At 28.8% G+C, this 27,034-nt stretch overlaps 1 protein-coding gene across 5 annotated transcripts in view; it reads right to left on the bottom strand.

Annotated features, from left to right (window-relative positions):
* The window catches only part of LOC139905386 (uncharacterized), a 265,458-nt gene that overhangs the window by 70,902 nt on the left and 167,522 nt on the right, over positions 1–27,034 (bottom strand). The window contains exon 3 of one of the 5 annotated variants that reach the window (XM_071888432.1): positions 17,559–20,363. The exons of 3 other annotated variants lie outside the window; for them this stretch is intronic. In XM_071888432.1, the coding sequence (XP_071744533.1) occupies positions 20,254–20,363 (110 nt within the window). In that variant the 3' untranslated portion in view covers positions 17,559–20,253. Of the gene's footprint in view, positions 1–17,558; positions 20,364–27,034 lie in introns of those variants that run through there. One more of the 5 variants, XM_071888431.1, reaches the window with a different exon arrangement.

The raw sequence follows: 27,034 nt of genomic DNA, 5'->3' as shown, positions 1-27,034 counted from the left end.
ACCATGTTCTATTCTCACAAAAACACTACCAAAATGTGAATAAAAACGATTATTTATTACTTAAATTATGATTATTAGCTATGAGTTAAGTGAAATATTTTTGTATTTGGAAAGTTATATGAATAAAATTATTATGGTCTTCAAAAAACCATGACAGTGTATTTATTGCCCAGGGTGTGATGTATACCTAATTATGGAATAAATTTGAATAGACTTGATAATTTTCATGTCATCAATATATCAATTTTTCTTAATTGTTTCTTATCTTAATCAATCATTCAATTACATGTATCAACTTACCCCTACCTTTAGGTAAGTTGATACATTTGCCAATTTTTATATTATTGAAAAAATAAGAAAGAACATCGTATATATGCATAGTTACATTTTGTTAGGTAACCCTCTTGGCTACTTAGTTGCAAAATATTAGACAAAATAGAAAGTTCTGAACTTTTTGAGGACGTAAAAACCAAAACGTGTATCAATTTACCTCACCTTTCCCTACTTGTAACAGTTGTGTTGTAACAATTCTTTCATACTTCAACCTAAGATATTAAAAGAGATTGTTATGTAATTTCCACACATTTCTAAATAGTCCTATTAAATTTCAAATCAAATGCCGTTGTACTTTTTGAATAACAAAACTGATAAGTTTGAGGATCTAATAATATGCAGTTAAAATTCCAGACTTTTATATTTAATACTTTGCTGAAATTAGAATCCGGAAACATAATCTTGCCGAACTGAATACGTTATGTTCCTTCGCGAAACAGAGTTGTAATCACGGACAATATATTCCCTTTTATTAATATGATTGAGGGGGAGGAGTGAAGGAGGGAGGTTTCCATGCACTTTAAGAAATACACATATACTCAGGGTACATGTAGTACCTACAGGAGCAACATTAATTTCATCCATCTCCATTTGGTTATCTTTCCTGTTCTTTCATTTTCAAATTCGAGTGACACGTTTTCAATAAAGAATGAGAAGTAAAGTATTTCTTTTTGGAAACAAAGGACCAGAATGTTTCCCTCTTTTTTTTATCAAACGTCTATTTTCAATTTTTAAACAGAAATGCCACAAAACCATGCATTTTGAATATAAAACTATAAATTACAACAGTACAACATAGTAGTAGTGTCAATTACCGTCACATTGTGTTCCACAATTTTTTGTTTTACAAGTACGAAAAAAATATTGGTAAGTTGTATTTCTCTTTACAATGCCAATAAATGCTATTAACTTTTTTATTAATTTTTTTGCAAAATTAGTCAAAATCAGTTTTTTGCAAATATCTTCGCGAATTTGAATTTGGTAGTTTTTTTGACAATAATAAAAGATGGGCTTCTGATATAGAGAAATTTTTTCATGCATATATATTAGCATGTTATTTGAAGTTTATAACAAAGGTAGTTGTTTTTTTAAATTAATAAAAATACATTTCATATAATACTATGTTATAATCCATTATAGAATACCCTAACGCTCGCCCGAGTAACGCCGGGTAACTCTATGCTAGTCAGTTTATTTGATATCTTATTAGTTACATGTTACTATAAATTAATATTGTTATTTTCCCCTTTGCTTACAAACCAATATAAAATTACCTATTATTTATTGAAAATTCTTAAATTCGGCTTACAAGGAACTGAATGGAGTAAGAAGAAGGAGAGGATAAAAGAAAGTAGAACCGATATCTACTACTGTTGGGTAACGTAGTCTGAAAATACGTTATGATTTTTAGTGTACCTACCTAATTTTGTTCTTTAAAGAAGTTTGCTTTGACTTGTCTCCGTCTAGATTGGTTCCAAGAAAAAATATGACATACAACAAATCGCTCTGGATAAAGATGAATAGTTAATAACCTTATCTGTGTTTCAAAATTGTGAACACCGATCTAAAATAACGTCGTATGATATTTAATGTCTTGCAAAAATCATATTTGTACGACTTATAAATTAGGAGTGGGGAGTCAATGGTTCCATCCATTAAACCCAAAAATATCGGTCTAAATCAATTTTGAAAAAATGACTGAAGGGCAAACTGAAAAAAAAAAAAAATCGGTCATGGACCAAGTCTCAGCACTAATACCTACATATTTAATAGCCAGGTTCGTATATAAACAAATATTTCTTTTTATCTTGCTTTGGACTATAAATCATTTGATTATATGCTGTACAAAGAACAAAAAATATACATTAATAAATTAGGTTTTGAAAGGTAAATTAACCAATTGCTTCATCAACTACCAATAAAAACAAAAGGCATGTATCAAGTTATTTATTTTTTGTAAGATTTTATAGCACCTTATGCATGCGAATAAGTTATGTTTTTTGAGACACAGTGTCGACAATTAGAAGATATATCGTTAAGCAATTATAATAATAAACAAATTGGATGGAGTCTGTTGTGTGGAATTTTAGAATATTTTATTGGATTTATTAAGTATCTGCAATAAATAGGGTTGCAAATCGTAGGTTTTTTCGCTATGTTAACAAATAAAACGAAAAATTTTATGGTAACCTTGACAGCTAAAACAATGTTTTTGAATAGAGCAGCAAATCCCACTCTGTATCTTGCAAGGGCATAAGCAGGACTTACCGGTGGCAATCCTCAATTCTACTCTTAGTTATCCTCAGTGTTACTCTTTTTCCATCATACGCTAGTTATTACTTTATATTTGGATGTATTCTCTTCAAAAATAAAAGAGTAATTATAACAGCTTTGGAAAATAAAATTAAAACATTGTTCAGATTGCGACTGCAAAAAGTACCGAGCTTGTCGAAGGTCACATTTTTTACCACTAAAGTACACTCAATTCAATGCAAATAGACTTGCGCTCTGTCAATTTTCTTCAAGATCCTACCTTAGATATTGTCTAATGGTACAAACATGATGTGTTCTAATGAAGCATAAATACATAAAATAGGATATTCGGAAGAATGTTCACAGTAGAAACATTTTACGTTTTTTTTGTGGTAAATATTTCAGATACAACATATCAAGTTATTACACAACAAAATGTACATATTTTTACTAAAAGTAAAAGTAATTCAAGTACATTTATGATAATTAACTTTTTCTGTAATTTACTTCATATATAGAAATATTTTATTATATTATAGGCTTGGTTCTCAATTTTGTGGGATAAGTTAAGATACCCAAAAATTGTATTGATAGTTTAGGACCTTTATTAAATATAAGAGACTTATATTGGCCCCAATATAGCTTTTCAAACAAAATTTTTGAATGTATCATTGTTTAATTGTGACTATCAATTTTGGCTATTTCAAGTGTAATTTGTACTGCTTTCAAATGCTATATAAAAACAATTTGTGTAAATAAATTGACGATATTTCGTCGAAGATAACAAATGTATCTATACATACTCCATTTTTAGAAAAGATATTCTTGCTTGATTTTGTGTTGAAGAGCAACATTTGTCCAGTAACTATTTTCAACTTAGAGATATTTTTTTCAATTCCTGTTTTAACATTCATAGCTTTAGGTAATATTTGTATACGTTATTAAATACAAAGATTTCTTGATTTTTCTTCATAAAAAAGAAGGGAGAAAAGAAGCCGGATGTCCGGTCTTTAAGAGATTCATCATCCTATTATAATACAACTTTCTTTTTATCTCTTTCTCTTCAAACAACAAAGTAATAAACAAACTCACATTCGTCAATATATTTATCAATAAACGCACAATACCATTTTCAAAAGAATATTGAATCAAAAAGAAGGGGTAAAATCTGATTATTTTTTACTCCTCCTTATTGTAATTTTTGGAGGATGTTAATTTATTCCATCACTTTTGTATATATATGTATGTACTACATTGGTTGATTGCTTTTAGAGAGCTCTCAAAAATTTGAAAGAAAAATAGTCCACAAATTGGATTTATTCATCTAAATCATTCAACCCTCTTATGACGTAACGTCAACATCCCAAACAATAATTTTCTGACATGTTTACAACTTTTAAAAGACACGTAGAATTGATCAACTCATTCTGTGATGGAAAAAACATTGAAGAAAAGCTGTCATAATATTATAAATACTCGTATGTCTCGGGCGAAACAAAAAAATGACACTTCCTGTATGTCAGGAATTGGGTACAAATTACGTTGTTTTAAATTCAATAAACTAGATAAACGAGTTAAAATAGACAAAGTCATGGAAAAAAAATCATTCTAAGAAAGAAATACGGCATTTGGACTTGATAAACAGATTCAAATCTGTGTGCTTTTGGAGGTATACCAACGGAAATTTATAAGCAATTGAGGATCTCCAAGTCTACTGTTAACAATATTATGAAGAAGGATGACAAGAATAGGAATCATAAAAGTTGTAGAATTGATGATAATCTGGTTGATCAGGTTTATGGATCTGAAAACTCATTGCTTATCTTCGAAATAGAACAAACTTCCTTAATGTCAACTTGGTTCTACAGCAAAATGATACACCTATTCAAACAATTAGCAAGATCCTAGCCTTCTTCATGGTAAATCTCCATAAAGCCCTGATGGTTGCCCATTTACGACACCTTTACTATCAAAGATCTCAAAAACTTTTTGAACAAATCCTGGAATCACATCTTTTCTCTCTAAGTAATTAAAAAGTGTTCCGCCTTCAAGTAGTACCTGTCTAATAATGACTGCTAAATAGTTGGGGCGGGGGAGCACAATGAATAAATAATATCCACAGGTATATCTTATTCGAATGATATATTTTTGTATAATTTAAAGAAAAATTGTTTTAGTCGAAATATATGTTATTGAAGTATCATATGACAAGTGTAAACTTTTATTTTATTTTTTGGTGTACATTGTACCTACATATGATATCTGAGATTATTTTTTAACTTTCAAATTATTATGTATTCAAAGGACTTTCTTTTATGCTACATATGAAACTAATGATGAATTTGGAGGTAATATCCATGAAATGAATTCATTTCTGATGGAAGGAAATAAAGTTCACAACGTTTTAATGATGGATATAAAGGAATATATACATACATGTGTATATTAGAATAATGTTGAAATCATTAAGAACTAAGAGGGAAGAATAATCTCTTGACAGTTCATATTATATCTGCCTCTTCCTTTCCTTCGCCTCCCTTTCTAATCATCATTAATTATTCGATGAACATCAGGAAGGGTGTTGGATCGTTCCCTCCTTCGTTTGTTCCTTCGTTGGTTAGTTCAAGAAGAATAGACTTTTCTTCTTATTATGCAGATTATTCTATTGTATTAGAAGATAATAGTTATGTTGTTTGTAAACTGGTCGAAGGAACCATAATGATTAAAACCACGCAAAGTGAAGATGAATTACTCTGTTGTTGTTTTGTTTGTTCCTCTTTTGGGAGATTGTGTGCTTTGTTTCTACTTGTGTATGTATTATTAAAAGCAATATAAGAAGGAAGGAAGGAAGAAAAAAACAAGTGGTCTATCTGTATTTAGGTACTTATAACATTTATAAACATACATCTATTATGCAATATGTAATTGCTTGACAGTAAAACTTCTCATCGGATAAATCTTTCTTATAGAACGTTACTTCCGACGTCGCAAATTGTACCCTAATTGAAGGCGACGCCGTCTTCGGGGATCATCTTTAATAATGACGGAAAAGTTTGTATCTCGATTTCTTTAATAACGAACCTGTCATATTAAGAATGAAGAAGGTGAAAACATTCACTTAGAGTTATGAGTTTTAAGCATTTTTTAGTGTGCGAGTTTTTTGCTATCGGCAACTTTAACCATTTTTAAATTTCTAAAGTTGTTATCATTATTCTTTCATTCTTGAGAAGAGAACGTCTAATGAATAAAGTTCTAAGTGTATCTGTGCTGATGAAAAACGGAGAGTAACTTTGATGATTTTTTTGGAGATTTATCTTCATTATTAGTTAATCAAATCTATATTTGTAACCAAAGTTGTATCTGTTTCACAAGTAAACACCTACCTATATATTAGGGCGGGCCGTTTCAGGGGGATAGAACCCATTTTTTTAGAAATTGATAAATGACTAGTTATACAATTTGATACGTACTGTTTAAAAACAATATGCAAAATTTTAGCTCTGAAAAGTAATTTTTTTATGTATCGACACTCGATTGAAAGTTTCTACATTATAATTGCACTAAAATGTTGAGTTGTATTATATACAGAAATATTTAACTAAAAAGGATTAGTTTTTATGGGTTATTTCTAATCATTATGATAAGTAGTTTCATATAAAATATTTTTTATTTGAATAACAAATAGAAATGAGAACGTTAAAGTTTTTGAGCCCAAATAAATCCGAAAACATATATTTTTCTGACTTTATATATTAATACCTGTATTTGTTTTGACGAGCAGACTTTTGGTTCTTTTTAACAACAATTATTTCAGCGAGTGCTGGTATTAAGGCACCCTTGCCCTATGCCTCGTGTTTTTACGTTAAAATATAGGAGTTCCGCAATTTATCTTTATTTAACTCAATGTAAAAACAGGCTAGACGACAGGTTTTTTGATGAGAATCAATCAAAGTAAACTTATTATGCGTATATTTTTCCCAAAATGAAGAATAACAATAGCATATCAGTAACACTAATATTTTGAATTTTTTTTTCATTCCAATAACACATAAATATATCCTATTCTTATATAGTAACTATAACAATATTTAAATAAACGATTAAATATTTAAAAAATTAAATTACGAGAACTATAACTTACTAAAGTCTTCTTTAGACTCAAACTAAGATGTATGCTCCCTTCATACAAGTTTTGAAAATATATAGCCATCTCTGGTCATTTCGTTGCTATATTTTCTTGATGTTTCTGTCATATTTTTAACTGCTGTTTCGACACCTTGAGTATGCAATTGATATTTTTATCGCATGAACAGCTCTTCATTTTTGATATTGCTATCAATTTGCACATCAGATAAATATTTTGTATTTGGAGGTTCAATCAACTCTCCTTTGATTCAGTCAATAATTTCATAATATGCACTGTAATAAAATTTACCTCAGCTAGGTTAAACACTATAGCGCATGATTTTGAAGAACTAGCTCGTGAGAATCGAATTATTTTCCATGCAGTTTTTCGAATCATCAAAAATCATACTAAGAAGAACATATTTGGACGAGAATAATAAGCATTTCCTTGTATAACTGGTAGAATTATTTTTTGAACTCTTTCTTCTTGATTTTTAATCAATTTTATTCCTTTAAATTAATGCCTTGCCCCATACTTCACAAATGGATTCTTCTTTATGGAGAAGAACCATGTGGAGTATAGATAAGCATCACAAAATTTAGCAGACCGACAATGTTATCAGAAGGATTTTTTCAGAAGCATCCAGACGTAGAATCCTATTGGCAGTAGTAAGCCAACTTTTTTTTGGACTATATATCATCTGAAATATGCCCTTCTGATATATATGATGAATTGGATATTTTTGATCTCCACTCAAATCCTTAAAATTTGTTAATACAAGAGAACCTGAAATTGGATAAAAGGTTTCGATTGGCAGAGTTTAACATGTTGCAAGTCTTTTTCTTATGGGTCCAGAAAATCCACAAGGGCAAGTAGTTTTTCCATCTATCTCTGTAATTAAATGAGGCAGAGGAAATTCGTTCCCATATAGCATACAAAGAAACCAGAAAAAGTTTTTTGAAAATATTAACCTTATAATTCCACCTTTATAACTGGAAACATATTTCGAAGTGCGAAAGCAAATGAAAAAAGTTTCAAAACTGCTGGTCTATACTTTAGAAACTCTTCTAAGCAAACGCCGATTTAAAATATGATAAATATTAAACTTTATATATACATATAATAATAATAATATTACACTATTAAACTTGAATTTTTTAGATTACCATGCACTATAGGCTAAAAAAAGAAATTTAATAAAGTAATGTGTCACATTGATATTTCAATCTGGTTTCAGCAGGATTTTTTTTCCCGTGTACTTGAAATTTGGCATGTATGCTTATTTTTATGTATAACATTGAAATTTAACTAGATATTTTCGATTTTCTCACTTTTTGGTTTTTTGGCCCACCCTACTATATATTGTATCTTAGGTCTATAGTAATATATATATATACCCATGTGCAATTTCCTTTTCATCCTCAAAAAATAATTTATAGGCGAAGTAGACTTATATTTATAATGTAAGTTTAAGAGGAATCAATCCCAAGAGATCACTTGGATTCAATACATTTATTGTATTCATTTTATTTCTAATGTAATGAGTTTTGCTAACAAAGTCGGAGTAAAGAATTATGAGGTATGAAGCAGAGTTTAACCTTCTTCAGGTTTTTTTTTTTTTGACATAAATGTCAAACATATTGCAAAAACAAAACAAAACTTAAATGAGCACTCAGTAGAACGCAAAACTCAGTCTAAAATAATATTTTTTCTATAATTTACTATTAATTTCTGCTGTAGGTTATTTGTCAAAAGTTTGCAATGTTGTAGATTTTTTACCTTTTGTGTGAACTTATACTGTATAAGAAGAGGCGGTGAAAATTTAAGGTATCGTAGTTTGCTTTACTAAACATAAAAGCTCTTTTAGACAAAAAAATAAAATGATAATGGGAGGATGCCTTTAATGAAAAAAAAATTGTTAACAATTATGATAAATACTCTCTCAGGATATTCATCAAACATAGCTCAAAATTCCATTGTTATCTTGTATATAACTTTCCTGGGCTAGTGATGTCTCTCAATTTGGTCCTTCAAGACCAATTCAATATCCTTCACTTAAAATATCAATGATTAAAAGACATTGCCGTTGTTTAAAATTAACATCTACACAATAATCCTGATTGATTATATATTTATATAGTCTACGTTTAACATGTAAATATGCATCTATAATTTAAATTGTTGTGTTGGTATAGTACATATATATAAAATTAATTAAAACAAAATAAATATTTGAATTCAAAAATTGCCAACTATTGACCCGAAAACCAAAGAAAGGTTAAGAAAATAAGTTATAGGTTTTTTTGTATGAGGGTATGTATTAAGGTACATAGAAAGTTTTTTGACTACATTATTGCATTTTCGAATTTTCTATAAGTGAAATTATAATCATGTATGTACAATTTCAGTTTCTTGATATTTCCTTTCTTTCGGTATCTGTCAGATTTCTTATTATTGTAGATTGAAGAGTTGATTCATGGGAATTTCAATAAATTTTATTTAAAATACATTATTTCTTAATTTCAAAAATGAAATCTAACTCAAGACATTCTATGACCCTTTAATTTAAGAAAAAAAAAATCCTACATTTCTATTCTCATAAATAGAAGGTCAAAAAGGGTATAGCATACATACTACATACATGAATTGTAGATGAGATTATTTAAGGTTTTATTACATTTTTTATTTTTATTTTTCATTCTTGACATTAACATTTTTTTAAAAGTGTACAAAAATATATACATAATATATATAGGTATTTGAAATTTTTGGTCGGATAAAGAATAAGGAATTTTTTAATGCGAATATATGAAGAAAAAAAATGGGAAAAAAGTTTCAATCAATGATCATAAAGCAAAGGGAGAAGATAAAAGATAAGGGTATATATTTTCTAAATAAATTTTTTCAAGAAAAAAAAATACTGTAACTCACATGGCTATAAAAATATGATGATGAGAGTTGAAATATGGTTTTCAAGGCTGTTCTCAAAAATATTAAGGTACTAATACTATTGTTCCTTATTCATTGATCAAAACTATTCATCCATGTTTCAACTTTGTCTACTAAAATCTGTTCAACTAATGTTACTCATTTTATGAGTAAAATTTGTATATTAGAATGCATAAAAAAAAATTGTATTTAAAAAAATGACATATCCCTTAGGGGGAGGGGGTGCTACACTTGACTTGTAAAATTTTATTTGTCAAATTTAGTTTTTATATAAAAAACATATTGCCAAAGATTTTTCAAAAAAAAAAAATCCGAGTCCCTATATTCTCATTTTGTGATTATAAAATTGCTCTGTTTGGGTCATAATTGACCATTTTTAAACGTCTTGTACCATTCCTCATTCTTCAATTATGTCCCAATTATTGTTAATATATAGCTGTATACGTCTTAATCTATCAAATAAAAAAATTAAATTGTACCTTAAATTCAAAAATCTGAGGTTTCTCTAACGCGTTCAATGAATATTTTGCTTCAAATTTAAATCAAAGATGATATATTTAATTTTTTTTTTCGGTTTTGATTTTACATAAAGTTACCGGGTTTTTTACTTTTTCAATGAAAGAGGGAAACTGTTTATGTTGAACAATTCAAACACCTAGGATTTATGTAGTAGTCTATTTTTTGCCTTTAATTTAGGGACTGAAAAATCAGTCCCATCACATCCTGCCTGTCCCGTCTCATTTTTATTGACAGTTCTTTGTGTAATGACCCAAATTTTAAAGCACCAACTCCAAGACATAATTTTCACTAATATTATAGTAAAGTATCTTAGTTTACCATTTAAATTAGTTAAGTAAAACTTTAATTATCTTTAAAACACGTACATATTAGGATATTATTCTGTATATAGGCCTAACTTAAGTTTAAATTAGGCTTATTCAAATTAAAGAAGGTTTATTTAAAATGACGTCAGTGGCTGATATCAATAATGACGTCATTTACCAAAGATTGTTGCATGGGGCAGCCTTTACATCCCGTTTGGACTCGTCCTTAAAATTTAGGATTCGAAATAAAAATTGTAGGAATGATAAATATCCAATTGTGTGTTAAGTTTGATTTTCACCTACCAAAGTCAAATCAGCTCTGAGGAATTGAGCCGAAAACAAAGATTGAAAATGTCTTCCTCAGTCTCCCTTAATTGAACATTTTTTCTTGGGGAAAAAAAAAGAGATTCTGGCTTAGGAATAAATGAACTTTATAAACATGATTGAACCACAATTATAAAATAAATTCAGAAAAGAGACTTGAAGAACTTGATTCAAGTCAGCAATGAATTTCATCAGTTTTTACAATTAACACTGGAAGTTGGTATCACCTTTGACACCATTTTGACTTTGATGGAAAAATACTATCTAATGTGCACACACTATACTTATAAAAAAATTGTATTTTATAAAGCATGGGGACACTTGGGATAGACAAAATTTCGGGTCCATGGACTGTTTTATGATACCTTGATACCAGTAGTCTGCAATGGGCGATTTTATAGAACGTCGTTCTAGTGTGTATTAAATGCTATTTGTTTATAAGAAACTTGGAATACTGTTTATTAACCCTTCTTTTTTGTAGATTTCGAATAAATTTTGAAGACAAAAGGACTAATTTGGATTGCTTAAAAACAGGTTGGTTCACTCACTTTTGATACTAGCAGTCAACAGAGGGAAGTGCTACACCACCATTGTTCTAGTGTAAAATTACTAATTGTCAGAGGATAAAATAACTCTATCGTCATAAATACATTTTGTTGTTCATTTTTCAACGGCACTTGTATGAGAGAAGAATGATAAGGTTCTTTGCACTAATTTCCAATCCTACCTTTACAAAAATTGCTTATTATACTAAAGGAAACTCCAATATTCCCCTTCTTCACAATTACCAAATATTTTGATTTTTTCCCTACACACATACCTACTCCATCCATTGGAAATTATCATACAAACTTTATACTACATACGTTGTATATAGATAAACCGTACGCAAATATAAATTATCTTTATAATGAAAAGAAAACTTTTGATTCCCCCCGTGCTATTATTATTTTATTAAAAAGTAGATAATAACTTATCCAAGAGGAAATAAAGAGAGAGAGAAAGAAAAAAGATTTATATGGCCTCAAAAGTATTTTGAAAGGTAGAAGAAAATAACATAATGATGGGATTTTCTTTTTCTCTCTAAACTGGGTATATATGTTACATGCCAACATAAAATCAGTGTGAAATTGTTTTCGTGAAAATCAATCAGTATGTTAAAATAATCGAAGAAGCTCTTCTCTAAAAATTAGATTAACAAATTTGTTTGATTTGTGATGTAATTGTAGCCACAGTTTTTAACTGTTTTATTACGTGTAAACAAAATGCAATATTCAATACTAATCATTGTAATAGATTGCCTTTAACAATAAATACTGCAACTTCTAAGACCTTAAATGTTTTCTATGAGGAGCATCATGTGACACATAAAATATAACTTCACAATTACTATTTTGCTATGGATTGTAATAAATCATATGATTATGAAGTACGATAGAAAAATAAAAATTATAGTTTTCTCAATTTCTTCTTTTTTATCCCAGTCTGCTTTTATACTTACAAGTCATATATATCCATTGATAATGTGTTTACTAATATATAGATATTTAGTTTTTCTAATTTTTATTTCACGTGTAAATTTATATGTGAGAAAAAAGTAATGATTAGATTTTTTTTATTCTTCCTTTAAATCATGTCTCTACATTCTACAAAGGTAGAAAGAGGCCCTGAGTTCTCATTGTATATAATTTACCTTACTTATCTTAAAGAGTTTTGGTCACTCTTTTCTTTTTTTGTCATGAACAGAAAGAAAAATAAATAAAAATAGAGATGAAAGTGATTTTTATTAGATAGCTTGGCTTAGTTAGGCAGATAGAGAATAAATATTCGGATTTTGAGAAGATTAATGCAGCTGCTGTGTATGTTTTACTTTTAAATATCATATATGTAAACAAGAAGGGGGATATAATGTATGGCTTTTTCAACAGAATGCTTTCAGCTAAGCATACCAAAGTTAACTAATGAAGGGAATGGAACAGTCTTTTGTATGCTTTGTCCCCATATACTTTCTTTCTCAATATTCATGAAGAGAAAAATAATGTTTAAACTAAAAATGAATGCATGAAGAAGAAGAAATTTGTTTTTAATAAATATTAGTGTTGGACTCGAGTATTACTCAATATCAAAAAACTTCCATTATCTAAAGTCGACAATATACTGAAAATTACTCCAACTCGCCCAAAATGTTATGCTAAAAACTAGACTCAACTCGAAGGATTAAAAATGAAACATTAATATTTAATAGGACTTATACAACATCGGTTACCTTTTTTTAGAGAAATAAGAAATACTTTCAAATTCGTTTTATTTCTTAATTTACCCATCTTATATTGTAATTTTTGTATCATAAATCTTTGATTCCATCTTTTCATACAAGTGGCCCGGTAACACACAAAAATAGCTGGAATATTTTTTCTCAAAATTGAGTATGAATTCAATTAATTTATATTCTTCGACACATTATTGTATAAAGAATTATTATGTTCTTTAAGTAGTCATAATTCATTGTTACAATAAAAGAATGAAAAATAGATAGATTTTATTTGATACGCCATATCGAAGCAAATATCAGCAATTTTCTTTAATCAGATAAAGGTTATAAACTATGGCTAATGTTCTAGGATATTTTAGCTCATCACATAAGTTTGTATACATAGCATATACGTGACTCATATATTTCTTCGAAATATTTGTCAGTATATCTATATGAAGTAAAGAAATAAATTGAGCATTTTTAATTTTTTTTAAAGATAATTTTATGTTGACGCACCACAAATACATAGTTTTGTTTCAGCAAAAAATTGCTTCTCAAACTTGTCTGATTGACTGAGTTTTCAGACTGAAATCTATCACTAATAAATGTATATTTTTTTATATATACATAAATAAAAGAAACGCTTTATTATTTGGAAAGAAGAAGAGAATTTTTTTTTTTTTTTTTCTTTTGCTGTCTTTAGAAATCTCCGGGCACCTCTAATTATACATTTAGCATATATATATTATTATACAACAAGAGCTTATTCCCTCTTTTTCCATTCGTTCTTCTTTCATTTTGTCACTGATAAATTGATTATAAATAATGATGATAATGTTAATAAAGCATATTGAAGAAACCCTCTTCTTTAAAGAATAGAAAATAAAAAGCACCCCTCTCTCCCTCTCTCTTCCCCTTTTCCCTCTTACCACCACAACCCCCCTACTATATTGAATTATTTTTCAACCCTTGATCCCACTCCATTATATTTTTTTCCAAGAGCACTCAGGGGTGCTCTGCTACATTGACTATTTCATGGGTCATGCACTTCTTGGAGATGACGTTATATATTATACTTATCAAAAATTATGACTTTAATATAGAAGTTGAACTTTACAAGTTGAAATTACCATGAAATCACAAAAAATCTCAAATAAAGGATCAGCTTCTTATGTTGTGTATCCATATCTTTTTTGTATCTTTCAACTAGCTCGGAAGTTAATTGATGTATGGGTAATTACTTTATTTGTTTCATTGTTTTTATGTAACTTGAGCTTGGTTGTTTGACCATCGTCTTCTTTTATTAGAATAAAAACTGTCCATTCTACTGTCCTTCAAAAATATATCTCATAAACATCTAACTTTAAAAGATATGCTCAAATCATAAAAATAGGCATGTTATGAAATTATTATAGATTCTTATTTACGTAGAGTAAACAATAAATTATATATTATTCAAGGATAATATATTTTCTCTAATTATTCTACTTTTATCATCCCAAATCGATCCAAAACCAAATTAGTCGTAAATATCGAACTATTTCATATGTAGGCATTTTCAATTTTGTGACACCTCCAAAATATTGCTAAAATTAATTAATTAATATATAATTTGATTGAGAATACTGGCTACACATGTATTTAAATATTTATATTAGGGTGGTACGTAAAAATCAATGGTTTATTTTTTCTTAGGCTCACCCTTCCATTTCTTCCCCTTCATATGAAAACTTTTCTGTACAAAATATATTTGATTTTATTGAATATTTAATAATGGCACTCGAATCTTAATATTTTACCCTATAGCCAAATTTGTTTTTTGATATCTACATTTTTTCTAATTGCATAAAGTTATGTTAATAGCAACTTTTTCCATAAGCATCAATATTTTTATAACAATACTGGTTTGGTTGCTTTGCTAATTTCAATATTCTATCCTTTTTAACATGATGAGTTAGATTATTTAATATTTATTATACTAGAAAGAGCTTTATGTGCAAAACAAAACATTAATTGGTACACATATCTCTTATTCATAGTAGTAAACTTTTAACGGTATTGCTTGTTTCATTTGTATTTAATAATTAACCGTCATGAAAGGTTAATATATTAACAAATTTAGTCTAAATTTTGAGAACCAAGGGTGGCAATCTCTAAATATCACTCAAATGTTAACATTGATGGCGCAGGATTATATATTTACTATTAGAACCAATTCAAAATGTGAGGGAAATATTTATATTTATTTAAAAATAATAATAATAAAAGCTACCCTACTGCAGATTCATTCATAAGGTGTTAAGTATTTGTAGAAGGTACATAAGGGAAGGGGGGGGGGGGATATAATTTGTTAAAGCACTTGCATTATTTATATATTTTAAAACTGTATTTCATTGTAGTTTTATACAAACATAAAGGACTACATTTATATACAAAAAATCCGTTTGTCCCTTATTGATAACTAATTAACAATTAATATTTTGTACATAGTTAGTATAGCTGTCTCAGACTTTTATCTTTTTTAGTGGACCAAAATAATTTGGTTTTGATCGTTTTTATTTAAAGTTACGTCTTGACCGATTCTATAGATGAATTGTTGATGACGTCATTTGTATTTCAAAATTGTTAACATCCACCTAAAATAACTTCATATCAATTTTAAAGTGATGCATATATCAATATTTGTACAATTTGTAAGTCAAAATAGCGAAGATATACGGTCCATAGATTGATACCCTAAAAATTGGTCTATGGTTTGAAAACAATTAAGCTTCAGTTTAGCATCTGAGATTACTATCTAGACCTAATATTAGTCCATATCTGTCTTGCAAATAACCTAGGACTTAAAAGTTCGGTTTTGGACCGATTCCCAACACTTATAGTTAGGTCTTGACATTCACGATGTAAATCAATTGTGGATATTTTAGCTTGTAATATGTAAATCTAATGACAATCATAGATATTTCAAAATAGCAATAATTATAAGAACCATATAGAAATAAGAGTACTGGTTTTATACCTTGTCCCATCAACCTAACCGTAGATCCCCAGGATAGTCCTGTACCTCTGATGCATAACTCATTCAGACTCTCATGACCTCGCGACCCCCAGTAACGTTAATTTTCTAAAAATCCTGCATTTTCGAAAAACCTCATTACCGTTACCCTGCCACACAAATGTGTATTTATTATCTATTTAAATAACTTAAATTTATATATTTTATTTTATAAATCTACTTTATATATATATATATAATATAAGAAGTGCCTTTTTCTTCGTTTATTTCTTTGAATGACAGTCGTTTCCTTCCTTCCTCTCTCTCGTCTTTCACTTCATCCTTTCCATTTAAATTAACATCTAATTTTGTTGAAAAAAAAAATATTATTCTATTTTTTTAATAAGTTTATTTTGATATTGCATTATTACTAATACAGATAGTTTTTTGTGAATACTTCATATGTACATTACGTAAAATGAAGGTTGCTTTCTAAAACGTTTGGAAACCCCAGATTTCTTTTTTAAATTAATTCATTTTCTTATTCAAATACATTCATTGCTCCTCATTCAACAGGAATTCCGGATCTATCTAAATTATTCTATGTTTTATTATTTTGGTTGTTTATCCAATATTCTAAGACTTTTTTTATTATCATTCTTGGTTTTGGTTCTTACTGATCGAGGATTTTGTTCATATCTGGTCAGAATTTTATGATTTAAAAAAGATGTTCCCCTATTTGGTTGGATAGAGTTGCTCTGAGTAAATATAAGTTAGCATTATACTATTACAAATAACTCCATCTTACCTATATATATTTTTTTTCTTTTTGAAGTCCATATACATTATGTATATATATTTCCATCACTAGAAACAACTGTGAATCAAACCTACGTACATTGAGTTTATGAGAAAGTACTCCCAAGCACATAACCCCCATCACTTTTTGGAAATAATAATCCTTGTCCATATCGAGGAACATTTTTTTCTCTTCAAAAATCAGTCAAAATAGATAATTTAATTGTTGTTTTTAAGTCTGATATTTTTTAGTTTTGGTTCAAAATTGAATTTTATTTTGTAATTGACTGATTGTTCTTACAGATTTTTCTTTCAAAAAGAGTTATTTTCTTCTCATACACCTCTAAAACTAGATTTATAATTTTCGAAAAAAACGTGTTTCTAATACTTTTTTGATGATGCAATAGGCTTGTATTACTAAAAAGTCATATGTACAATATTAGCAATTTTTCCTCTTAAACAGCCATCGATTACATATTTGAAATTGCATTCATTACTTTTTTTAGAAAAAATAAACAAATTCAAAATCTAATGATAATAAATTAATTTGAAGAAAAGTAAAGGACTGCTTAATAGTATACTTCTAGTAAGCATTTATGTTTGTACACATTCCAAGAAAAAGAAAAAATAATATTCCCACTTATTTGTCTTATTTTACCAATTTGAATAATTTTACAAGTCATTTAACAATTCTCATGGTACTTTTTATTTTATTCTATTGATTGGTACTTTATCAATTGTTCTTCACCCTCTTTTCCTCTTATATTCACACACAGAGATCCTTAAATGTAATAAATTATCATATATATGTATAATATGAATTCCACATATATTCATAAGAAGAAAGCCCTTGAATGTATGAAGGCAATTGATCCTTACACATACATACGTAGACATTGTTTAAATATCATCAACATACATTATGTAAATTTAACGTAATAACAGCCTTGTGTATATTTTTTGTTTCTTTTTTTTAAGTAGCCTTATGTGTTTTTATCCTCTAATGTAATGAGACCACTATGGACAAGCAAAAAATAATAATAAACTTTTTAATGGGTAGAAGAGGAATAAAAATTTACAAATTTGTCTCAGTTTTTAATTCGTGACTAAAAATCGGTCCTGCCTCTCTTATCGATCTTCAAAAAACGTTCCACATTATGAGGGCACATTAAAGGCATCATTTTCACCAATATAATGTTCAGTCGAGTACTTCAGGTTACAAATTCAATTCTTTTGGTGAAACTTTAAAAATATTGGAATGTTATAACAATAGGGCATGGGCAAATTAAATTTTTTTTTTAAATATCCAAAAGATGTACTTAGTTGTTTTAAGTACACATCAGTATACAAACTACAAATAAAGAATAAAAACCCAAAAGGTGCAACTATCCTTGGGAGATTGGGTCCCGATTTCCTTTACACAGTTTTGTCTCAGGGCCGCTCCATAAGAATGTCTGGCCTTTAATTTTTCCTAAAAATTAGTTAATTATGGTATGTATTAAAAAGGAAAAAGGCATCGATTTTCTTTTTAAAGAATGGGCAAATGGAACTAGACTGGACCATATCCAATATAAAAACATCCAACCAACTGCACAAAGAATTGTTGGTCCTAATTATTAATTCAGGCTTAATTGAAGTATTTTATGATATAAAAAACATTGAATGTTTGTAGTTCTAAGACATATTGGTGATGACGTCAATGGAGGACGTCTGCTTATGTTTAATAATATCATTGACAAAAGTTTGTTTCAGTAGACTGATTTTTCAAATTTGATGAAGAAATTTAATTTTGAAAATTAGGAACAATCTACCGCTGACAACTTTAGACCAAACTGAGGAAAGAAACATATTATGACTTCCCTCGTAAAATATTCAGCCCCACTATTTCCTTATAGTCATTTAGCTTGTTTCATCGAACTTTGGGGTAGGTTCATGCCTCATACAAGCCATTGAGGAATAATGCAAAAAAACTATTGATACTTACATATGTGGTGTGTTAACATAAAAAAAATCTTGAAATAAAATAAAGAATCCAATTAAATATCACGCTTGGGTCTTTGTTACACGCACATAGAAGGTATGTTGAAGGTGGTGAATCTCGCGTGCTTAAAACGACTCAGAAGCTTTAATGGTTTTTAGGTAATTCAGATAGAAAAAGAATTCATACAAAGAATTGGTTGTCAGTTTGCTGAACGTATCTGTATGGGCCAGCTGAAATGTTTCGAGTGGTGAAAAGATCGAGTAATCATTGATGGAAGATGTGCTCAGTATGGAGTTCTACTATAGAGAATGTCCTCCCTTTACTACGTTCAAACAACCATTGAAATATTCTCCTCGGCTGATTACTAAGGAATTAGTTCCTTAGTAATACAGGGCTTACCCTACAGGTCAATATATATCAGACGGGAGCCCCCTGTTGATAACTTATATATATGTTCTCTGGACGAGACTTCAAAATTTATTATCACGGTCCACTAATCCATGCTTTCATTACCTTATAAGTCATTCCAAACAAAATGATTAAGCAAGCTTTGAGTGTTAGTATTGGTTGTGAAGAGAACGACCTTTCATTTATCGCAAGGTCCGAACCGTATGGCAATAGGGATGAAATGGAACATTGAGATCCAAACATCATTTTGAAGAATCCATTCACAGATACAAGTCAAAAATGGTTGAGGCATAGATAAGGAATGTCCTATACTTTGAAGAAACAAATCACGGGAAGATACTATAGAGAGACATTGCCATTTTCGTTATAAGGAGTTGGAGACGAATGTGAAAAATTAAACTAATCCTTAAGTTGCTGGAGGAAGAGATCTAGATAAACTTTAAGGCAAAACTGAGATTAGTAAAAATCAGATACAAGTGTTTCCGTTGTTTTATAAATGTACTGTTAGGAATTAATAAATATATATTTTTTTAAAGTTTTTTTCATTGAACTTTCGGACAAATACATTCCTCATACAAGCCATTATGGGATAATGATAAAAAAATTAGTAATACTTACATATGCGGTGCGTTACTATATAAACAATTTAAAACAATAATAAAGTATAGGAGAAAATCCTATTACATTTTTTTACTTGATACCAATTCAAATTCAGGGTAATAATTCATAACCATTCTTGAGTAAATAATAGACTTTGATAGACCAATTACTGAAATGAGTTACCATAATCAAAAATTTGTAGCTATAGTTTAAAACCTTCATTGGAATTAAAAAACATATATTGGCCCCATATAGCCTCACTTAAACCTAATTTGTCAATTTCTCATTCTGTTATTGTGATTATCACATTTAATTATTTAAAGTGTAATTTGCTATGCACCCAAAGGCGTAGTAATAATAATTTATTTATAGAAATTGACGACAATTCATCGAAAAATACAAATGTCATCAATCCACACTCAATCTTGAAAAAAAAAATATTTTAGCTTGTTTTTGTGTTGACATCTCCATGTACTCTACTACAATCAGACATTGAGATAGGAGAGTAAGCTTCTTACCTGAAAAATTAATAATAGAAACAAAATTAAATATAAGCAACATTAAAGCCACGAAATGAATATAAATTGGTTTTTTGATTATTTTGTCATGATTGCTTGCTTCTTGACATTATGGGACTTCCTAAACCTTTCACTTTATGTAATAAACTGCTGCTTTCCAGAGGTTTCTTCCACTTTATTATTGATGTTGTCATAATAATAGAAATAAAGTGTAAAATTATTATTGCAGCATGTACATTGTATGTAGACATAATACAAATACATACATGAGTATTAGTCTTAAGTTTGAGTCTGAATACACTAGACCAGTGTGAGTCCGTTCTGATTTTTAGTGAACCAAACTAATTTGGCCCTATAAAGAAGTAGTTTGGTCTGACCGGTCTTACCATAAAATCAATCTCATTTAAAATTCAGTCAACACTGATTCAACAGATGAATTTTTGATGATGTCATTTTTGTTTCCAAATTGGGATCATTGACCTACATATGAAGATCAATATACTGCATATATCATATTTTTACAAAAAACAAAATTATGCAAAAAAAATTTATGAACTTAAAAGAAATTGTCAACGATTTGAAGATGATCAAATTTCAGACTATGATCTGAAATCGTACTTGATACAAATATACGTCCAAATTGATCTAGAAAAGTCACTTATGCCTGAACCAGAAAAAATATTAATTCTTGGACGGAGTGTGCAACACTAATAATTATGCATACTGTCAAAATAAACAATTGATTTTATTATTATTATTTTTTTTTTGATTTCTTAGCAATTTATCGTTTAAGGACTTCAATTTCTATTTTTCCCTCATTTCTCCCTATTTATTTTTTTCTCAAGTGAAAGCATTCCTTTTAATCTATACATATACATACATATAAAAACATAAATATATATATATGTACAGAGTGCAGTTTTACAATTAAGAATTTTCGAGACCAGGACATAAACCTTTTTATTTCTTAAATTATTGGAGATATTTACAAATCCATTTATATACAAACGTAGGGCCCACATTTCCTTAGACCAGAACATCTCTAAATTGTCCAAAAGCCAATTTTGTACCAGATGGCTGGTATGAGCAGATGAGCCATCTTTCTGGTAGAGATATGGTCTTCCGCCTGCAACCTGCAAAACTTCTTTGCGACTTTGTACACGGTGGCAGAGAACATTTTGAGAAAGTCGAAGATCTCTTTGGGTGAACGGCTTGCACAGAGGGCAACATTGATCACTGCACGACGATCGTACTCGAAGGACAAATTCAATGCTTTATAAACAGAACTTATACAAAATTGTATGCTGAATCTGATAAACTGGTTTTTAAAGCTGTACAACTAAGGGTTCCCAGGAAAACCCTGTTTAAAAAAATTCTTAATTCTAAAACAGCACCCTGTATATATATATATATATATGCGTATGTATGTAATTTTAATATGTATACTCCTAAAAAAATAAATGCATTAAATTTATTTACATTTGCTTTTAATTGTAAGGAAGTGAGTGGGAAAACCATATGGTAGTAGAGTAATGCAAATGTCTGCTTTTTTTAAAACTTTATGTTTTTTATATTTCATTCAATTAAAAAGATCGACACATTGCACACTTGATTTTTTATTATTGTTTCCTATTATTTAAATCTTCCTTATTTTTAATGTATTTTGACCCACGTCGAGCATTTCTAACCTTTTTAAATTTGTAATCTTCAACCTCAACAGAAAAACGGGAAATAGCAGTTTGGAAAAATGTATGATCACTAGTTGTGCTGAGGTTCGGTCCATGACTTATTATTATTTTTGTCTTCAGAGATTCCTTCCAGACCGTTGTTGACTGATATTTCGGTCAAGACTGTAGACCAAAATGTAACCTTTTTATATTGTTCCTCCCATTCATTGAAAGACAAATCTACAGTCCCAGACCAGTCAAGGATTTTCGGACCGAACCCCAAAATTAATAGCTACCCTACTGAATTTTTCTTATTGTCTGCTGTTATTTATTATAGGCGGATTTATTATTTAGATATTATCAAAGAGAAAGAAATATTACTAAATAAATGGGTATTATTAACTATGTTAATCTGATATGTAATAACTAGTGTAAAGAAGGAATTTTCTTTTCCTGAGCAGTTCTCGTTATTATTTAATTCCTGAGTACTTAAACCCATTTTCTAGATAGTTTATATTATATTCAAAACCTGATTGAATATTTGTGTGAGTTCATAATAGAGGGAGCGTAACCCTGAAGATTTGTTGCGGAGTTATAATTGCAAGTCCTTATTAGACTCAGAGTAGAATTTGGGGATCGACATAGGACTAATTCTAACAAATTTCCTTTTTGCCTTCCTACCTAGTACCAACTGATTGTAGCTGATCTAATAAAACGTAATGATCATTATTCTTTCTTTCCTCCTAAACATTCTTTAAATTTTGAGGGTTACGGTGTTGGTTTTCGGCTTCTTTTTTCTTTTTTAACATCCTCATTCTACTCCGGATTTTCATCATTGGCCAATATACAATTTACATTTAACTGAAGTCCTTGATTGATATGAATTAATATAACTATCGAACCCCATTTAATATCCTTTTTGAGTTCGTAATACGTAGAGTCAGCTGCTTAAAATCATACAAGAGCCAAACTATAAAAATTAAATAATACAACTGAAAGGAAAATACAAATTAGCTTTACTTATTTCAAATAGCTCAACGTGACTAGCGGCAATTTTTAAAGGAATTTGTGCAACGCACGCTCTTTTTTTCCCTTTTATTTATATTTTTTTTTAATTTTTTGACTAACTAAAAGTAATTTTTCGGAATGTAATAGTTTTAAAATGAAATAGACATAAGAATTGAAACAATTGTGTAATGAATGTTTGAAAAATTAAAAAAAAAAAAAACTATTTATCTGTATATTTTATGTTTATGCACACACGGGAAATGAGACTCGACTCTAAAGATAACATCGTTCGAAAGTATTTGTAAAGAATATATCATAAATAGATCCAGCAACTATTATCGAAAGAACTGGTCCGTTTCCTTTAAATCTGGAATGAGACTGGAGATATTCTTCATGGTCTTCAATATTATATCATACCGAATAGAAAGGTACAAGGTTATTCTTCGAAAGATTCAAATAATTCAAATCAACTTGTAGAACAAAGTCACCGACGTTCGACAAGAATATCACAAGCCCTAGAATTTTTACAATATTTATTTAATTGGTTTTTTGTTTTTACTATGTTATGTTGGTCTTGTACTTTTGGAAGGTGTCTTTATGTTAATTAAATGTGGTGGATGTACATAATATAATGATGAATGTAGCTATACATTGTATAATTGTAACCATGCTAAGCAGTTGTTTATAGGATGAATTTCTTTCTTATTTTAATAAACGTGTCAGTTGCGTATATGAATAAAGATCTCTTAAATGGGATGTTCTACTGACACATCTTTGGTATAGCGTCGTGCGACCAAGTTTTTTGAGAATGAGAATGCAAAGATAGTCTCTATTTCTCAGTGTAGAAGCAATTGACACAATCCTGATTTGAAGATACATTTTACTTCTCATCATTTGAGTCTACTAAACCCCTTATCAACCAGAAAAACATCCAAAAAACTACATATTTTCTGATATCCATTATGAGGATTTAAAAAAAAAAAACATTAAAAAAGGGGATTTAAAAGGAATTAATGCACTTGTTTTAAATCTGAAGCTTATTTAAGAATAAATAGTTAAATCAATAATTTAGAATAATTAATTAGTGATGTATGATTATATTTATTTACGACGTTGTATGGCTCATTTGATGAAAAAAATATTTAACAATAGGTAGTGTAGAGCAAACGGTAAAAAAATAATGTTTGCATTAAGATGCCTCCTCTATGCATCGATTCTTTCTGAAGGTTCTTAAAGTGTTGTACATATAACGTAAAAAAACTATACCTTTACAAAAAACTTGTAATACAAAACAAAAAATTGAGAAAATAAAAAGTTTTAATATAATTGTTAATAATTTATTCCAGTTCTTCATTTTTGTGTAAAGTTTCTTCGAATTAAAAAAAACTGCATTTAGTTTATCAACAATAATTTTCCATTAAAATATAAGTTTTCTATATATTTAATAGATTTCAAATAATAATAATAAAAAAACATCAGATAATAAAGAAGTTACCTATATAACAATGCATGTGTTTGTGTACCAATATTAAATTATAAGAAGCTAAGGTATTTAATCCTAAAATGTCTAGCATTTATTGTATTATTGGGTTGAATCGCATCATCATTTGATATCGATGGTGTTATAGTGTGACATATGGTCAGACTTATCCTAAGCTTCACTACTGGTTATGTCATATACAATAAGAGTAGGGGAAAAAAAGTTGGATGAATAATTTATGATACAAAAATTTAACCCGTATTATTATAAGATATAATTTGGATGCAGTTGTAAGAGAAATGAAATAAACACAATTACGCATCTGTATCAGCAAGAACATGAACAGTAATTACTCCTATGCGAATTATCAATTCTACTCTTAGTTCAACGAGTCCTTACAATTATAAATCTTTAGCTTAGCAAGAAACAACTACCTATAAGAGTATGAAAATGAACACATGCCCCACTTTGTATCCAACAAAAACGTAGGCAGAAATTACTTTTTTATCGATCCTCAAATATAATCTTAGTTAAACAGGGACTTACTTTTACTACTCTACAACAGCTTTTCCGTGTTAATCTCCCTCATTCATCAGCACATGCACTATTGATGATTTAATATTCAGATTTTTATACTTCAAGAATGACCCTTTTCCTCCAAATTTCCGGGAAATAAAATAAAAACCTTGTTCAGGTTGCAACTACAAAAAGTCTTGCATGTGTTCGAAGTCATGTTTTAAACAACTTATTAGATTGTTTCATAATTGAGGTCACAATTTCATTTTAGATGAATAGGGTAGATATAATATACAAAATTATGGGATGTTGATATTAACTAGGTTTGCAAAATCCAGGAATTTTCAAACAGGGAAACTTTCCATTGGAATATTGGGGAATGAATGGCAAATTTTGTCTAAAAACAGTGTAACAGGAAATTTTCAAGGTTCAAGACCGGAGACATAAATATTTTGTGTGAAAAAAAAAAATTTCAACATATTAGTATACAAAAAAAAACAAATTCATCAACAAAATATAAAAATGGGACTAAAAAGTTGCATCGTTGAATATGTGTATATGTTTGTCCGGCTGATACGATTGAAAGTTTCTTAAATCGAAATTAAATGAACTTTTTTATTGGCTTCTTTATATTCTACTGTGTACTGTCTGTTATTACTTTGTTACTCTCACTCTCAAATACGAACAGATGAAAATATTTAGAATTTAGTTAAAAACTTTGAACTACAAAAGAGAAAAATAAATAGCTTTGTGCTTTTATTACGGAAGGTCGTTAGAAAATTATTTAAAACTGGCTATATCACCAGAAATTGTGTGATACACAAAATCTATGTATAAAAAAACATAAAACATTTTTTGCTTTGAGATCAATTTGACCCTAAAAATATAAAAATTATTTTGGTGCAGCCATGTAATCCGAAGCTTATACATGAGCCATAAAATAGAATTATACATAGAAATAAATCCAAACATTTATTTTTAAAAAGTTCTCTAAAGTTGATGGCCTAGAATATTTACTTCGCCGTTGCCTGATGACCCGCTACTATTTATGTTACTAACTAAAGAAATTTAAGACTTTATCTCCCCTCTTACACGGCCTTTAACGTGTTTGATCAGAGGCAACGCAAAAGAACAAACAAAGATTTATTGGGCTGAAATTATAATATAATATTATTGAAATAAGAAAATTAATCTCTTTCTATAATTATGAATATTAAGATACATTTGTGATGGAGGAAAAGGGTCGACGAGGAAGGAATCTTCAGTCTACTTAGAAGCTCAGTATCTAATGATTAGAGTATGAACTAAAAATATTTGGAGTATTGTCCTTTAAATGTGTACGGAGCATTTCAAAATCACATAGTCTAATTTTTGAAAATTAAACTATGGATAAAACAATCAAATTAAAGTTATGCAATGCCTGGAAATATCCACAATACCCATTAATTTAAAAAAAAGAAAAGAATGCTTACTTACTACTTATAAGTATTAAATATTTTATGGTGACTCAAGAATGTTTATATTGGACGACAAAATAAATAATATGAAAATTACCCTTACTTACAGGCTATAAGTTTATTTAGAAAATAAAGCATGCATAGCCTCTTAAATACCTATTTTACATAATACATACAATAATTTAAAAAATTAAATTATGTTAAAAAAATTATATCTTAATAACTTATAAATATTTTATTGAGTAGAATATGAATTTGTAGATAAAAACTAAAACTTTAATAGTACATAATAAATGAATTTATAAAAACTCAAAAAAAAAAAAAATTTATAGCCTACCCCAATTTTATGGATATCTATGTCTCAATTTAAGTTGAATTAAGTTTGCTCTTTTTTTTATTAAAGTTTAAATGTACAAATTTAGATTATTTATTGAGGTCGAAAACAACTCTGGAAGGCTACAACCCATTATGTACTGATATATTAGTACACGTATCCCTGTTGAACAATTTGGTACTTGACCATCCAAATTTTCCCCGATTTTA

Source organism: Lepeophtheirus salmonis, chromosome 5 (genome assembly GCF_016086655.4).
Source record: "Lepeophtheirus salmonis chromosome 5, UVic_Lsal_1.4, whole genome shotgun sequence".
Lineage (NCBI taxonomy): Eukaryota > Metazoa > Arthropoda > Copepoda > Siphonostomatoida > Caligidae > Lepeophtheirus > Lepeophtheirus salmonis.
This window is presented reverse-complemented; position numbering and strand designations above follow the sequence as displayed.